The sequence below is a fragment of the Saccoglossus kowalevskii genome, chromosome 2, assembly GCF_978046115.1.
Source record: "Saccoglossus kowalevskii chromosome 2, keSacKowa6.1, whole genome shotgun sequence".
Classification (NCBI taxonomy): domain Eukaryota; kingdom Metazoa; phylum Hemichordata; class Enteropneusta; family Harrimaniidae; genus Saccoglossus; species Saccoglossus kowalevskii.
This window is the reverse complement of record NC_140642.1, coordinates 8,848,332-8,866,518: the sequence shown is the minus strand read 5'-3', so window position 1 is coordinate 8,866,518 and position 18,187 is coordinate 8,848,332. Positions and strand designations below refer to the sequence as shown.

General features: G+C 36.2%; 1 protein-coding gene across 1 annotated transcript in view; it reads right to left on the bottom strand.

Annotated features, from left to right (window-relative positions):
• Positions 1–18,187, bottom strand: part of LOC102808677 (ribosomal protein S6 kinase alpha-5-like) — a 77,443-nt gene that overhangs the window by 33,242 nt on the left and 26,014 nt on the right. Inside the window, exons 3-5 of the mRNA XM_085490776.1 lie at positions 15,219–15,437; positions 12,949–13,064; positions 7,556–7,666 (exon numbers count right to left, since the gene is read on the bottom strand). Coding sequence (XP_085346902.1) covers positions 7,556–7,666; positions 12,949–13,064; positions 15,219–15,437 — 446 coding nt within the window. The remainder of the gene's footprint in view (positions 1–7,555; positions 7,667–12,948; positions 13,065–15,218; positions 15,438–18,187) is intronic.

The following is an 18,187-nucleotide window of genomic DNA, read 5'->3' as shown; positions in this document are numbered from 1 at the left end:
TATAATGTCCTATGCATGTACCAACTTTGAACAAAATTCATCCATAAACAACCAAGATCTGGTTTCGGAAGAAATGCTCAATTTTTATTCAACTTGTAACATTAAAATGGCCATCTTAAATTATATTGTGAAAACGAATGGATATGCATATGTATCTCAAGATATACATGTATATGTGCGTTAAGTTTGAATGTGATCAGCCAAGCCTGATTTACATACAGGTCCAGACAAACTGACACACACAGAGGTCAATCCATGAAGTCCCTGGTTTTGAAAAATGGTCTTGAGATATATATAGATATATATGTATCTATATATATAGGAAAGTAGTCGATTATTCCAGGTGAGAGTGCTCGATACTAAACGATGAGTTTGTAGAGCAGATTTACATACGTGGACAGAGAAAATAAGACACGACTACATGAGTAAAGTTCACTCTACAGTACTGTTTCATAAAGTACATGGAGTACCTCACTCATCAGGAGTTAAGACTTTATTAAATAAACCACCGAAACAGACTACATTATAAGCGCTACAGATTTGCATAACAATGGAATGTGTTTACAATATTAAAACTAGTTGTTGCATAGCAACGATTTGGCTCTGTGTCTACAGGAAGAAAAAAGCTCATTTCTTTTATTTAAACTACAGTAATGTGGTTGGAAAATTATAATATATTTCTCTCTAATACATAAGTTGCAACGTTTGCTTGAAGTATTGTATGGTGCAGCACGCGATAACACTCTCCATTTGATGTTGTAATCGATGTTATTGTCTTTTAATGACCAAGCGTATTTACTGAGCTCTGTTGCGTTTCTCAATGATTGGTTGCGTAGCAATGCAGTGTGGTTTCTGTACCGGGTTTTAAATTCATTTCCTGTTAGTCCCACATATGTTTCACACTTGTTGTTGTCTTGCCGTCTGATATTAGCTTGGTAAACCAAGGCCGATTGTAAACAATTTCCGTCTAAGGGGCATTCAGATTTCTTACGACAGTTACATAATCTGTTGATCTCGGTACTGGGTGTATTGGTGTTGTCCGCTGTAAGTTGTTGTTTGTTTTGATTGCAGATTATTTGCTTCACGTTATTCGTACAACTGTAGCTCAATTTGATGGTGTTACGGCTGAAAATTTTCCTGAGTTTGTTTCCCTGTTGGAAACACTTATCAACCAGGGCGAGAAATCTTCTCCCGACGCTGTTAGTGACATTTTTACTGAAGGGAGGGTTAAACCAGAGGATGTTGTTACGAGGTCTGTTTGTTCTTCTTCTTTCCGTGGGGGGTTCGAATTTGAGGTGATAATCATATCCACTTTGATTTAGAGCTGTCTGGTAAGGTGGCGCGGCTAGATCAAAGTGTTTTTCGTCTGATGAAAGATATGACAATCGTTTGTTGATTCCCGCCGGTATATTCTTTGTGATGGAGGGTGGGTGGTTGCTCTCTCTATGTACGTATAGTGGGTGGCTGTTGGGTTTAATATATGGATTGTAAGAGCTGTCAGTGAGGTTGAATGTGACGTCCAGGAAGTTGACAATATTTTTATTAGCTTCGATTGTGATTTTCAGACCGTGTAGTTTGAAAATACGACAGATGGCTTTTTTTATTCTGTCAGTTTCTTTGGGTGTGTTGTCTACAGCGGCTAAGCCATCATCTCTGTACAGGCCGATCATTTTTCCGAAAAATATCATGTAGCTGTGACAATAAAAAGCATCCAACTAATTCACACGTCTCTGCGCCGTCGAAACTGCCCATAGTTACGTCGAATGAGCTGGTGCTCTTCTTCTGCCAGTAGTGGCCATTATGTGATAACAGAGACTTTTTTGAATGTAGAATAATATTTATTTCTTCTTCCGAAATATGGTCGTATGAAGAGGCGAAGTGTAACGCTTTGAGAAGAAGATCTTGGTTAATGGATGGGTAGAATTTTACTATATCAAAGCAAATAAAACGATGTTTTTCTTTGTGTTCGATTTTGTTGAACCATTCTATTACAGATGCGGTGTTTTTCCATTGGTTTGCTCTTGTTTCTGTAATAATTTTCTTATTGATCCTGTCTAAAATTTGTTTACTTACTTTGCCAATTTCTGGTTTGGTAGGGTTGATCAATCTGCACGCAGGATTATTTGCAAAGTTTGGTTTGTGGTCTTTCAGGGTGATGAAGGCCTCTCTATTTGCGGTGACGTCGACGCGGTCATCGATGTCTAATTTCACTGCAATATTTTTGTCTTCTTGTCTAATTTTTCTAGCCGTATCTTCTGTAGTTTTTTTGTAAGACTTAGTTATGTTTTTCTCCAGTAGTTTGCTGTACGTTGTTGGGTCCATCTTGTAGAAGTTTGTTGTTTTGTCGGCCGGTACAGTCAATGTGCTGCTGTTTTTTATGCGTTTGACGTCGCTGTAGAGATCATTGAGAAAATTACTACTCACTGGTTTAAACTTGGTGGATCTGATAATGTTAATCATGCCATCCTCGAATTCTTTTAGTTCGTCTATGGGTGGGGTTTTTTGTTGAATTGAAGCCGTAGTTCTGCTTGGTGGTTGAGGCCTTGTTCGGGTGTAGGAAGAAGTAAGCTTTCCATCGCATTCTTCATATGAAGTGTGCTGTTTTCTCTATAAGGCGGTGTAGATAATCTTTCTGGGTAGGTATTGGTATGTTCTTCGTGGAGTAGCCAAGATTTATTTCCTTCATGTCGGATAATCGTAGAGTGCTCGACGAGTATATACAAGGAGCGTACTTAGGAAGGTAGTCGATTATTCCAGGTGAGAGTGCTCGATACTAAACGATGAGTTTGTAGAGCAGATTTACATATTACGTGGACAGAGAAAATAAGACACGACTACATGAGTAAAGTTCACTCTACAGTACTGTTTCGTAAGGTACATGGAGTACCTCACTCATCAGGAGTTAAGACTTTAAATAAATCACCAAATATATATATATATATATATATATATATATATATATATGTAACGGTTGCTATGAACACAAATATTCCTGGTTGCTGAGTATATTGCCAATGAATCTGACATCGCATGGAAATACCAACAAGAATATTATTGAGAATCAATAATTAAGTGACCCCGTTGTACCATATGCCCAAATTTACACACTCTCGTTGGAGATGACAGGACAGGCAGTCACACTGATTTGGAAAATGACAGGACAGACAGTCACACTGATTTGGGAGATGACAGGACAGGCAGTCACACTGATTTGGGAGACGATGGGACAGGCAGTCACACTGATTTGGGAGATGGCAGGACAGGCAGTGACACTGATTTGGGAGATGACAGAATAGGCAGTCATACTGATTTGGGAGATGGCAGGACAGGCATGCAGTCACACTGATTTGGGAGATGACAGGACAGGCAGTCATACTGATTTGGGAGATGGCAAGACAGGCAGTCACACTGATTTGGGAGATGACAGGACAGACAGGCAGACACACTGATTTGGGAGATGACGGGACAGGCAGTCACACTGATTTGGGAGACGATGGGACAGGCAGTCACACTGATTTGGGAGATGGCAGGACAGGCAGTGACACTGATTTGGGAGACGATGGGACAGGCAGTCACACTGATTTGGGAGATGGCAGGACAGGCAGTGACACTGATTTGGGAGATGACAGGATAGGCAGTCATACTGATTTGGGAGATGGCAGGACAGGCATGCAGTCACACTGATTTGGGAAATGACAGGACAGGCAGTCATACTGATTTGGGAGATGGCAAGACAGGCAGTCACACTGATTTGGGAGATGACAGGACAGACAGGCAGACACACTGATTTGGGAGATGACGGGACAGGCAGTCACACTGATTTGGGAGACGATGGGACAGGCAGTCACACTGATTTGGGAGATGGCAGGACAGGCAGTGACACTGATTTGGGAGACGATGGGACAGGCAGTCACACTGATTTGGGAGATGGCAGGACAGGCAGTGACACTGATTTGGGAGATGACAGGATAGGCAGTCATACTGATTTGGGAGATGGCAGGACAGGCATGCAGTCACACTGATTTGGGAGATGACAGGACAGGCAGTCATACTGATTTGGGAGATGGCAAGACAGGCAGTCACACTGATTTGGGAGATGATGGGACAGGCAATCACACTGATTTGGGAGATGGCAGGACAGGCAGTCACACTGATTTGAGAGATGACAGGACAGGCAGTTACACTGATTTGAGAGATGACAGGATAGGCAGTCATACTGATTTGGGAGATGGCAGGACAGGCAGTCACACTGATTTGGGAGATGATGGGACAGGCAGCCACACTGATTTGGGAGATGACAGGACAGGCAGTCATACTGATTTGGGAGATGACAGGACAGACAGGCAGACACACTGATTTAGGAGATGACAGGACAGGCAGACACACTGATTTAGGAGATGACAGGACAGGCAGTCATACTGGTTTGGGAGATGACAGGACAGGCAGTCATACTGATTTTGGAGCTGACAGGACAGGCAGTCACACTGATTTGGAAGATGACAGGACAGGCAGTCATACTGATTTGGGAGATGACATGACAGGACAGGCAGGCACACTGATTTGGGAGATGACAGGACAAGCAGGCACACTGATTTGGGAGATGACAGAACAGGCAGTCACACTGATTTGGGAGATGACAGGACAGACAGCCATAATGATTTGGGAAATGACAGGACAGGCAGTCACACTAATTTGGGAAATGACAGGACAGGCAGCTACAATGTAGTCATACTGTTTTGGGAGATGACAGGACAGGCAGTCACACAGATTTGGGAGATGACAGGACAGACAGTCATACTGATTTGGGAGATGACAAGACCGGCAGTCATACTGATTTCGGAGATGACAAGACAGGCAGTCACACTGATTTGGGAGATGACAGGACAGGCAGGCACACTGATTTGGGTGAAACTTTCTTTTGTAAATTCTCTAAAATAGTGGCAAAATTTAAATTTAAAGGCAATGAGTAATTTTTACAATATTTGTAAAACACTTTAAAATCGAAAATTACTGTTAAAATTATCTTATGGTTTTTAGTTTCTTATCTTAATTTCTTATCTTTCTTATGACCCATCTATGACCATTGATTTTATAATTATCCATTTTATTATTAGTCAAGTGTAGACAGGGCCAGAGTTTATTGCAGAGATCATGTGATATGATAGATTACTGATCTACAATTCATAAGATAAATGATACTATTAAACAAATAATTAATAAATCATTGATTGCACAATCCAGATATAACCATGGCAACAAGGATCTAATGAATACTGGAATAAATCAAATGCCATTTTCCCGTGCAGTCTCCAATAACAATTTTGTATAAAATACATCCATAATAAGGTTGATCAATACAGTTTATTAATATTTATTGATACAAGGTCATACTGAAGAAAATATTTTGGAGCCATAGACGAAATTTTTGAAATAAACATGTTATTAGTTTATCCAGACTACATGTAAATAGGACTCTATAGAGTAAACATGACCTGTTCAATTATGAAAAGTTCTACATGTACATTTTCTTGAAACTCTTGAAAGTAGATAATCAAATATTGAGTTTTCTCAGTCCATCTGGTTATTGATAAGATAAAACCGAGATGAACCAGACACTCTTATCTCAGTTCATTTAGTATTCGGTTGATAAGCTAAAACCAAAATGCAACAGACACTATTTACTTACTATTTATGAAGGAAGTGCTGATGAAATTTTATTCTCTATTAAGTCACATGACATTCATACTTGTGCCTATGCCTATCACATAATGTACAATTATTAATAACTCAACATTGACTCATTTCAAATTCTCTTAGTACTTGATCTACACCTGTTCCTGTATAATAAAATAAGGGCAAATTACCTATATAGCCGACATTATACATTTAAAAGCACATGAGATTTCGAAAAAGGTGAAGACATCACACAATGTATTGTATTAACTACATGTATTCGGTGCACTGATTACTTTTATAATCTGAAATTTGATACTACGGAAATCGTGCAATTGAAAATAAATTCTGCAATTCAGTTTGGACAGCATATATACTTATATTTAAAATTGCACAATAGTTAGCTTAATATTACCAATGAATAGAACACACCATATAATTGTCACTATATATGTGTATCAGCAGTCAATTAAGGAAAATGTTCTCATTTTGAAAAATTTGGGTCAAGTCTCAGTAGAGACAGTAGACATTTGGGTATCATAATTTTAACACCTGCACGTATTTTAATCAATACTTTCTTACATATTTCTACCTTGCAACACACTGTTTATGGCAGGCTACATAATTGTTCTCAGTTTGAAGTGAAAACCACTATCATAGCATGTGCAGCTTTATGCAATGTCCCAATGTGTTGATAAAGATATTCTATCAAACATACATGTAAAATTTAGTTTTTATACTTGCGTTAATCAACCAAGACATATTTACATTTGAGAGGTTTTAAATAAACCTTAAAAATTTTGCCAGAACTAATTTCACATCTGTGACAACGATTTTCAAAGATCACTGACATTAGGGAAACACCTCATATCCAAAAGAATATGACCCAGCCACTATACATTCAGCAACCAAGATAAAAAAAACCTGAAGTTGGTACACTTGTGGGTTTGTTTGCAAAATTTCGCTCATTTTTGGGAATGTTATCAGGTCAGATGGTTGATCAGTTTGGTGATACCAGTGTTAACACTACCTTGTTAGCTGTCTGCAGCTTGAGGTGATCGGCAGCTATGAGTGGAAAAGTTGGAAGGGCATAAGCTTTCATGTTCTGCAATGTCATTGCTAGTGTGCCCCAGGTCATGACTAGGTCACATGGTGTTTGTGACATGAACACTGGTATCTTTTGGTTCTCGACTGAAAGAGTTGCAACTCGGTCGCTTATAGTTTGCCATCATGGAGTTTTGCCATGAAAATAATATAATTAGCTCTCTACCAGCGAAGTATTTTCAATGCCAGTTTGTTCTACATTGCTGATTTGGTTCTCCCTTATTTGTTGAGTTATCGTACCACTGTTATATTGTTGCAACATTGCATCACCATTCTGTATTCAGCTACAAATGTACAGTACCGATAGGTGTCTCAACACTACCCTGGGAATAACATGATAAAATGAAACTTGTGGAACTCGGAACTCGCTGACACTACATATCATACCATTATTTAAATCCCCCAGCTCCTTTCACAATTCATACCGATGTTATAATGTCATAGGTCTAGAATTGACAACAACGGTGCATGTTTTGATGAAGTTTCCCAAATCCAAATGTACTAGGGTTAGGAAAGTACTCCAACTTGGATTAATTCACAGAAAAATTAACTGTAGAATCAAGAAAAACTGGCTTTCCTTAATTTAGATATAAACTTAAATATTAACTAGCTGCCTGGGCGGTCTAAGCAACATGCTTTTGATCATGAGTAGTCCCCCTAGGGCCAGAATTGAAAGTATTTCTGGCAAAATATCCAATATATTTGAGGTTGATTCAAAAACCTCTCATACTACCGTAGGTGGGTTATATCTATTGTTCTACATTTCTATATTACTTACCTTGGCATCAGGTAGAAATTCTTTACTCAAACCAAAATCTGTTAATACTATATGGCCATCTATATCTAGTAATATATTCTCTAATTTAATATCTCGGTAAATGATATCCAACTAGAAAATAAACAGAAAGAAAAGTGACTGACAATGAAAATAAAACATAATTAACTGTTAAACAAAACTTAAATCTCACGGTCCTTTCTTTGAAAAAGAAATACATAACCTTATATACCATGAACAACTAAAGAAAAGTGAATATGTTTGAGGGTATCACTTGAAAAAAAAGTTTCATTACATGAAATATACCCAGTCCACATCAGTAGGACTGGTTGCTAATGCAGTGCATTTGAATATAACGGTAAGAAGAGAAATCTTCATTAAATCTGGTCACTGTGCCTTGCATTTCAGCCAAATATGTCAAGGAACATGCACAAACAAATCGACTGATTGTCAACTCACAATGTGTTAAAGAGTACATAATAATTAAAAACAACATGGCTTCCAGTCGGCCATTTTCAAAACAATCTGTCCTGCATCAGTAACTCATCATGTGTGATGTCCATACCAACAAAATTGGCCAAGGCATGTTGAACAAACTGCTGATGACATATAAAGACTGTATTCTTTGAAATTATTTTTCTCCATGAAAATGGTTGCAAATCATTTAAATTACATCAAAATCCAAAAAATAACCTAAGAGAACATGCAGCTCACTATGTCTTGCCTTTGTACCAAATATTAATATAATCAGGAAAAGTGTATTGAAACAAAATGGCTGCCAGTGCATTAGTAACCCACCATGAAGTCAATGAAAAACAAATCAACGTGTGTAGCAACATATGTATTATGACTTCTCTGTAATAAAATCTAGATTTTATGAATGTTCAGATGGATGAACAAACCGCTGAACAAAAAAAACTGAACTCAAAACCCATTTCAGACTATGATGTCCAACACATACGAATAATCAATCCTTGTCATGTTTTATATTTGTCAAAATCATTAAATTGCTTACATTTTATTATTTTACTAGTTTAATGAGGTTTCATCTGAATTTCCATATCCAAATTTAGCCAACCATTTACTGTTGGAACAAACAAGTGTTCAAGGTACATGTATCTGCTATTACCTCATAGACCTCATTACCCCATGTAGTTATCAGATTTCATCTGAATTAGATGATGATGATTTACCCATTTAAGGTAGAATGCTACACAGAAGTAAAAATATTGTCATTTTCACATATTTGATATTTTATGTCACAAGTATGAAAAAATAGAATAAAAAAATTGGGGTCATCGTACTTTGTTCAGAAAAAATCTATGTACAAAATGGATTGAAAAATGTGTCTGTTTTAGGGCATTTACCAGGGTTTCCTACAGAATATATAACGAATATATCTCAAAATTTCGCTCTGTGACATATGGTTAAAAAAGATATGGTACTTTATGATGTCTGGAAGTATTAAAGAATTGACAATATTTTTAAATCTATAACATGATGTACAATGAATATATAAAATTTGAACATAATCAGTCAGTCAGAGATATGGCTCTAGAAGCCCATTCATTATAACAAAATGGCCACCAGTCAGCCATTTTGAATCAGATGTTAAAAATAAAATCATGTGCATCAGGAATCCGTAATGTCTAATGTATGTTATAAGTTTGAACAAAATCCATCCATAAATGCAAGAAATGCTTTATATTTGATGATTTTTTTAGCACAAAAAAGGCCACCATTCAGCGACTTTGAATAGGATCGTCAAACCAATATATCTGTCTATCTGTGACATGATGTATAATGAATATTAAAAATTTGAACATAATCAGTCAAAACAAGTCAGAGATATGGGTCTAGAAGCCCATTCATTAAAACAAAATTGCAGCCAGTCAGCCATTTTGAATCCGATCTGAAAATAAAATGACATGCATCAAGGTCTTATAATGTCTAATGTATATACCAAGTTTGAACAAAATCCATGAGTAAACAGCCGAGAAATGCTTGATTTTGGTGATTTTTTAGCACAAAAATGGCTGCCATTCGGCCATCTTGAATCAGATAGTGAAACAAATTGATGTGCATATGTATAATATCATGTATGATGGGTGTGTGAAGTTTGATTATGATTGGTCCAGGCATTTCTGAGATATAGGTCCGGACGCACGCACACACACGCACACATGCACATGGGTCAAAACATAAGTCCCCGTTTTCGAACTGCGTCTAATAATTGTAGACAGACTTTGACATAAAATAAAGACCATATGTGCAAAATATTTTGTATGGAATCTGACGGAAATAATATAAAAGACACTTGTAGTTTCCTTGATGAAAAGCCCAATCAATCATAAACTGCATGGAAAAGTAATGAGTTGTTAATACTTAACAGTCTTGCAAGCCAAATTTTAACAATTTTCTATCAAGATTAGGTTTACACTGGTATAAGAAAAAAAATCATCATAACATGCCGACACGTAGAATAGATACAATATTAATTTACGATAATATTCCAGATAAATCAAGATTGTAGGTCTGACAATGGATTTGAAGTGATATTTGATCAAGCTTCAAACGAGATACAACTTTGCTCATTTATGTAGTAAAATCTTTAGATCATACTGCACACATACTTAAAGAGACGCATGTGGTTGATTCAAAGGCTTTATGGATAGACATATGTATCCTTGAACAGCAGTATAGGAGCATAGAAAGTAGGTCATCTCACAGGAAGGTTATATAATCAATTGAAATAGATCTCTCAAATGATCAATCAATCTGTCTAAATGCTGTCACATTTTTTTTTATGCAGATTCATCAACCAGTAAATTGCACAATATAAATATACAAAAGTTTGACAATATGACCAATGACCAACTAATGACAAGAAAATGTCCTCTGTATACATAGGTACGACTCGCACAGTTAATTAACAGTTCTTTGCCAATTTTACTTTTCTCTAGGGGTCTAGGCAATCTGAATTTAACATAATATAAACTACAGCCACATTAAAAATATCAGTAGTCATGCGACTTTTGTCGCCGTATTGAATTTTCTGAAAAACTTGACAAAATGCTTTAAAGTCTTTTTCAGTAATGAAGACATTGTTCTAAAATTTAGTTATTCACATCCACATTGCAAGTATGTTGGGCATTAAAGTAAAAGTGTCCTTTAACAATCGGTCAAGTGGTTTAGCCGTCACCTTGGATTGAATACAAACTGAAAGAGTTCAATTACTCCTACTTTTGGTTGCTTTAGGTCTAATTGCTCCACAGATCTGAAATTTGTGTGCATGTTTATTGCAGCAAATTCCCTACTGAACCAATTAAATGACACATGCTGCATTCAGCATGGCCCTTCCTTGGACCCTGCTGTGCTATTCACATGCAGTCTATGACGCCTTCCAGTCCTTTTGTTATCGTTCTGATTTTCCTATTCTTCTATCACATTTTGTGTGATCCCATGTGAGGAAACAGCTGAACGGAATGCTGCCAATTTTTCTATGATGACAGGGAATAACATGAACTGGTCCACTTAACTTTGAAAATTATGATTGGTGATGTGGTTTGGTGGCCATATTGATTTAAATCAAAACCGGAAGTGGTTAATTTAATATACCGGTATTTCTGGTGGTCTCTGAAGTGCCATTGAAAACCCGCCATTAACCTTTTGACCCCGAGGTCAACTTTTGTCGGTATGTCACAAAATAAAACATTTTTTTCTTTATTTTTTTTTGCCACTATAAGCAAATAGAATTTATTTGAGACTTTAAATATGTGAATTAAAAGCAGATTTCACTGTAAAATAGATCTCTGGCAAGTTGTTGTTGATCATTGTTTACGTTTAATGTCAACAAATAAGGAACCTAAAACAGCAATATGTAAGCTTATGTACATGAATAAAAGGGTAAAACAAAGACAAGATTATTATGAACCACATTTAACCATTCGCAAGGCAGGTATCTTGTATTTGAATGCTGTTGTGTTTAATGTCCAGAAATATATGCTAAGATCAAACTAACACACAAATACATGCCAACCATACATTTGTATAAGCTACATCAGAAGTATGTTTGCTTATGTGAATTACGGTGTGTTTTTATGGGAAAAGTAAGTCATTCAGTATACAACTCACATAAATTTTGGTTTTTATGTGCAAATACAGTAAATGATTATAAACTCAAAATCTGGAGGGGGGCTGTTCATTCATAATACTTCGGGGTCCCATTAGTGAATACCCAGTGTGTCCTCAACTTATTAGCAAAACCTGTAAAATGTTAACTCTATGAATAATTAATCTATTTACAATGTATAAGTTAACCTCTCTCTACGAACCTGAGAAATTCAATTTGCAAATTACCTACTTATGCAAGAACATGGTACCTAAACTAAATTTGATTAATGTTCATTTTTTTGTGGGTTTTTTTTCTTGCAAATAGACAGACACACTTTGCTTTAGACACACAGGTGCTAAAAGGTTAAAAGTTAATCATGTCCCATATACTATATACCGTTAAAATCCAAATATAAACCGTGGTTTATATTACAATGTATCAAATACAAAATTGGGATCAACAGCTCAAGTTCGGGGTACGGTTTCTATTACGTACATATTGCAATCACTAAATAGGCGTGGTAATGTTTTTCCTACATCACTTGCACAAAACAAACAATACACCGTACAATCTTTTGAATATATATCTAACTGAATCGAATCACTGTTCATAGTGATTTCTGGTAAATGATTCCTGTCGCTCTCTGAGCCTATCGTTCATTTTAAATCAATGAAAATCGTAACAAAAAACATCATATTTTTAGGCTTTGTGTATGTGCAGAAATTCTTAAAAGAGGTCTTATATAATTACTACCAAATGCCTTCGTTTGTCGATTATAACCTCGACAACAATATACCTAACATTTTATGCAGACCACAATATGGGAAGAATCATGATTTATACACTCACTCTGAGTAACACAGACCTTTGAGAATTACAGTGTAACATCACATGTTTCCACAATGAAGAATGGCTATATTATAAGTGGATATGTGTCAAAGTTGTATCAGAATGCAGCTTTTTGAGTGACATTCTTGACATACCAAATACAGCTATGTTGAGACACATTTTTACCAATATTTCCAAAAATGTATGTACCAGACTTGCAAAGATTACATATAGATTGGAGATAAATTACTTGAGTTACCCTGGACATAAGAAATTGTTAACAATGAAGACCACGCTGCCAGACGGACTACATACCACCTCTATACTTTTTTTTTTCATTACAGGCCAGGCAAAACTTACACAAAACTACATACAAATTTACAAAATGTTGCACCAACATTTGGGGGGGGGGGTTATGGCATTTCCAACTAAATCTTGTTTTATCATATGTTACCTTATGCAAATGTTCCAAAGCCAGCACTATTTCACCAACGTAGACACGAACTTCAGATTCTGTAAATTGTTCTCTCAAATAAAGATGAGTAAATAATTCCCCTCCGCTTACATAATCTGTAAACAACAACAATTATCATGATAAGGGGCAGTTATCATAATGTACAAAATACAAAATAGTTGATCTGTTGTACAGGAGATCACACTGACCTATCTGCATAGCGACCGGTTTGTAAGAACTGGTCGTTGGCACGCAAAGATAAAATACTGTTCTAAGCTGCTGTTGTTATTAAATATACATGTACATGTTTCTGTTAATAAAACGAGTTGTTGGTATCAATGTCACAGCAAATCACAAGCTAGTGTTGTGACAGTGAAATAAAGTAATAAGACATTTGTTATCAAAAATTCAACATGCTGGTTGGCAAATAAGATGGTCTACATGCATATCCAATGTAACATGATAGCCTCTCTACATGTATGTACTGAGTGAAACGCTTGTAATTTGAGAGAAGAATTATTGTACATGTACAACAACTGTTGATAATATTCAGTGTGGGAGGTCTGAGGTTGATCTGATAATATTTTGGTGTTTGGTTCGTGTTGAGTTCCTTGCTGCAGAATCATCATCTTATTGCGCTTTTACAAATCATCCAATTTACCTACCACCAAAGTCAACTTAATTTGTCATCTTTTTACATAATAAACCTGCATAATTTGTTTTTATATTTTATAAAAAAGTTTTGTTCCAGATCTACACCCAAAGGGGAAATTATGTCACTTTGGTTGAAAATGAAAAAAAAAAATTATAGAATAAATACAAATTTGCAAAATATTGATAGGAAAAAAAATATGATGTTCAAAAGGAAAGGATGTGCGAGACTAACTGCTTCTGACACAGAAATTCTCTGTGACTAACAGATTAAAAATCTAAGGCAAATTTGTGAACATTAGTTGTATAATTTTTGACCAATTTTCAATATTTTTTCAAATGATAAAGATTGACATCGACCATTACATAACATGATTAGTTATTCATGAAGTCATTAATACCAAGGACGAAGTCAGTGATAAGTATTTTGTTGTGAAGTATTTTTGCAAGGATGTAAATGTCACATGGACATGAAATAATACAACGTTTCATAAAGTATTAAGCATTCTATAGTTAGGTAATTAGTGAAATGCTGTACAGAATCCATACAAACACTATACAGCTTTCCTGGTAATTATGTAAATAGCAAAAACCTTCCTTTTTAGCATAGTAACCTTGTATCACCTGTCGTAAAACAGGTAACTTTCAGATTTCATAGCCACAATAAATTACACCTAATAGAGCAGTCAGTCACTGAAACAATCAAATACCAAATTGATCTAGTACTCTGTTTTAATCTACATCAAGAGACATATTACCGGTACCGGTAGTTGCAATATTTGAAAATATGAAATATAGTATTTCAATTTAACCATATAGTGAGTAATGCAACATGACAGCAAAGAGTGTTTGTGCTTTATTTTCACCAGTGTTCTCCCTAAGCAAATTCATCACTGAGAAATGTTGAAACATCATTTAAGACAGACAACTTCTTGTTGGTCTAATAAAACATAGCATAACTATTACAACCTTGCCTGTTGAGAATCTGGATATTAAATAACAAATGAATTTGAATAGATAGACGTTGTTTGCTCTCCTAAATTCAATAGCAAACAAAACTGAAATAAGTCAGCTATGACACAAATGACATAATATAGTATGTAACAAGATAGACAATAGCTGCTCATGTATAACCAAGATTTGGATCCAGAATTGCAGAAATCATTGATTGTAATGCATTTTTACATTAAAATAGTGACCATTCTGCCATCTTGAATTGGACCATCAAACAAATTAATGTGTACATGTATATGTGACACAATGTAAGATTTATCTGTGAAGTTTGAACATAATCAAGGCATGTCAGAGATTTGGTTCTGAAACAGTTTTCATTCAAACAAAATAGCCACCAGTTGGCCATTTTTTTTATCCAATATGAAAAACGAAAAGTTGTGCATCAATGTCCCATAATTTATAATGTATGTACCAAGTTTGCACAAAATCCATCCATCCACGACCTAGATCTACATGTAGTTCTGGAATGGCACAAATGTTTGATTCTGATGAACATGAACATTAAAATGGCCACCATTTGGCCATCTTGAATCTGATGGTCAAACAAATGCATGTGCAGATGTATCATGTGTTTATGAAGTTTATTCAATTTTAATTGAACTTACCTAATATAAGATGCAACTTTGCATCTGTCTGGAAAGCATAGTGCAATGTTACAAGAAATGGACATCTGCGTACTGCCTCTAGTACTTGTCTTTCTGTAACTGTATGTTCTGTGGTCTTGGCTTTCTGTACAATACTGGCCTTCTTTAACACCTTCATAGCAAACAGTTTGCCTGAGTCATGACCTCCAACTTTCCGCACCAAAAATACTTTGCCATAAGCTATTGCAATAAACAGAAACAAAGAAATCATTGACTGTGTGCATTGGTATTGACACAAACAACATAGCTACAATTCATGTTAACAATAAGTCTGGCCAGAGAGACAATTTTGAAATTATTTGTTTGATGCTTCTGACAGAAGTACCATGGCATGCAAACATGATCATCTCCAGTTGACCATTTTGAATAAAAAAAAAATAAACAAATTGATATATATATATGTTTGTCCTTAGTGTTTAGACTAAACTTCATTGAAGAATATACGTCGTTGCATTAGAAACAATCTCAGACACAAAGATATAAAACTAAATGGCAAAAAGTTGATCTGAATCAAATCTAGCAACAGATGAGGCATTTGTAATCCCACACGTTCAAACATCACACCAATAAATATTATGATGATGGATAGCACCAAATTGTTGAATTTCACAGAATAACAAATATTGAGATTTAACATATACATGTATGCAAATAGGTTGAATGTTTGTTTTCCCCAGAAAATTAATATTACATGACTATGTCTTTATCACAATGAAGAAAATTATGTAAACCAGAAAGTCATCAGAGATAAGTAACTGGTTGAATGTCTGTATCTGCCGTAGGATACCAGATATAATAGTTTAATATGAGGTCACATGATCATATATTGACGAGATCGAGTATGCAATGTCTCAAATAAAGCACTGGTTAAATGTCTATCTGCAAAAGTGCTCCATATAAATTTATGTATATTTGAGGTCACATGACCATATATGGTCATTGAATATGTTGCCCAGATCTGGTGTGCAATGTCTTTAATATATATTTGTACCACTGTGTGCACGTCTCTCTATATGTAAATAACACCGAATAAACGGCAAGGTAAAGACTATGTCTAATTATAGTAAATACGTACTGCGTGCGTGACTCGAACCGGTGCTCGCGTACGGCACCTAATCGTCTAGCTTCACGCCACTACACGTCTTCCCCTCGGCCACCGGGCATCCCCAAAAAAGGATGCTTAATAACCGAGCTTATTACGTACAGAGAACATGAAACCCGTCCACGCGATACGCGCCACACAGCATGGCCAGAATGCGGCAAAGGCTTTCAGGCCTTCTTTCTCTATATGTAATTGTTTTCCTGATATGACTTCATATGGACATATAAAAATACGGGCGGATGGACGGACGGACGGATGTACAGACGGATGGATGCTGATGACCACTATATCCCCCCTCTCGCATGTGCTGGGGGTAAGCTTCTGCAGATTGTTCACTATTTCCTTGATTGAAATTATTATTAGTATTTTCAATGATATATGATATAGACGATTAGGAAAGGTTCAATAACACCTGGTACCATGTAAGTGCAGTCATGGCCAATAATAGCACTAATTGAAAATTACATTAATGTATTACAAATGATCACCACTCAATAACTAATCCATTAATTCACTGAAATGTCAGGACAGTCAAGAAGGAACATGTCTTACAGACTACACAAACATATAAACTAACCATTCAGACAGGTGTCATGGGACCATGTCTTACAGACAGATTACACAAACATATGAACTAACCATTCAGACGGGTGTCATGGGAACATGCCGTACAGACAGTCTACATACAATGAACATATGAACTAACCATTCAGACAGGTGTCATGGGAACATGTCTTACAGACAATCTACACAAACATATGAACTAACCATTCAGACAGGTGTCATAGGAACATATCTTACAGACAGACTACAAAAACATATGAACTAACCATTCAGACAGGTGTCATGAGAACATGTCTTACAGACAGTCTAGACAAACATATGAACTAACCATTCAGACAGGTGTCATGGGAACATGTCTTACAGACAGACTACACAAACATATGAACTAACCATTCAGACAGGTGTCATAAGAACATATCTTACAGACAGACTACAATGAACATATGAACTTATGGTAACCATTCAGACAGGTGTCATGAGAACATGTCTTACAGACAGTCTAGACAAACATATGAACTAACCATTCAGACAGGTGTCATGGGAACATATCTTACAGACAGACTACAATGAACATATGAACTAACCATTCATACATGTCATAGGAACATGCCATACAGACAATCTACAATGAACATATGAACTAACCATTCAGACAGGTGTCATAGGAACATGCCAGTCTACAATGAACATATGAACTAACCATTCATACATGTTATACGAACATGCCGTACAGACAGTCTACAATGAACATATGAACTAACCATTCAGACAGGTGTCATAGGAACATACTGTACAGACAGTCTACAATGAACATAGGAACTAACCATTCAGACAGGTGTCATAGGAACATACCGTACAGACAGTCTACAATGAACATAGGAACTAACCATTCATACAGATGTCATAGGAACATACCGTACAGACAGTCTACAATGAACATAGGAACTAACCATTCAGACAGGTGTCATTGGAACATACCGTACAGACAGTCTACAATGAACATAGGAACTAACCATTCAGACAGATGTCATAGGAACATACCGTACAGACAGTCTACAATGAACATAGGAACTAACCATTCAGACAGGTGTCATAGAAACATACCGTACAGACAGACTACAATGAACATAGGAACTAACCATTCAGACAGGTGTCATAGAAACATATCTTACAGACAGACTACAATGAACATATGAACTTACGGTAACCATTCAGACAGGTGTCATGAGAACATGTCTTACAGACAGTCTAGACAAACATATGA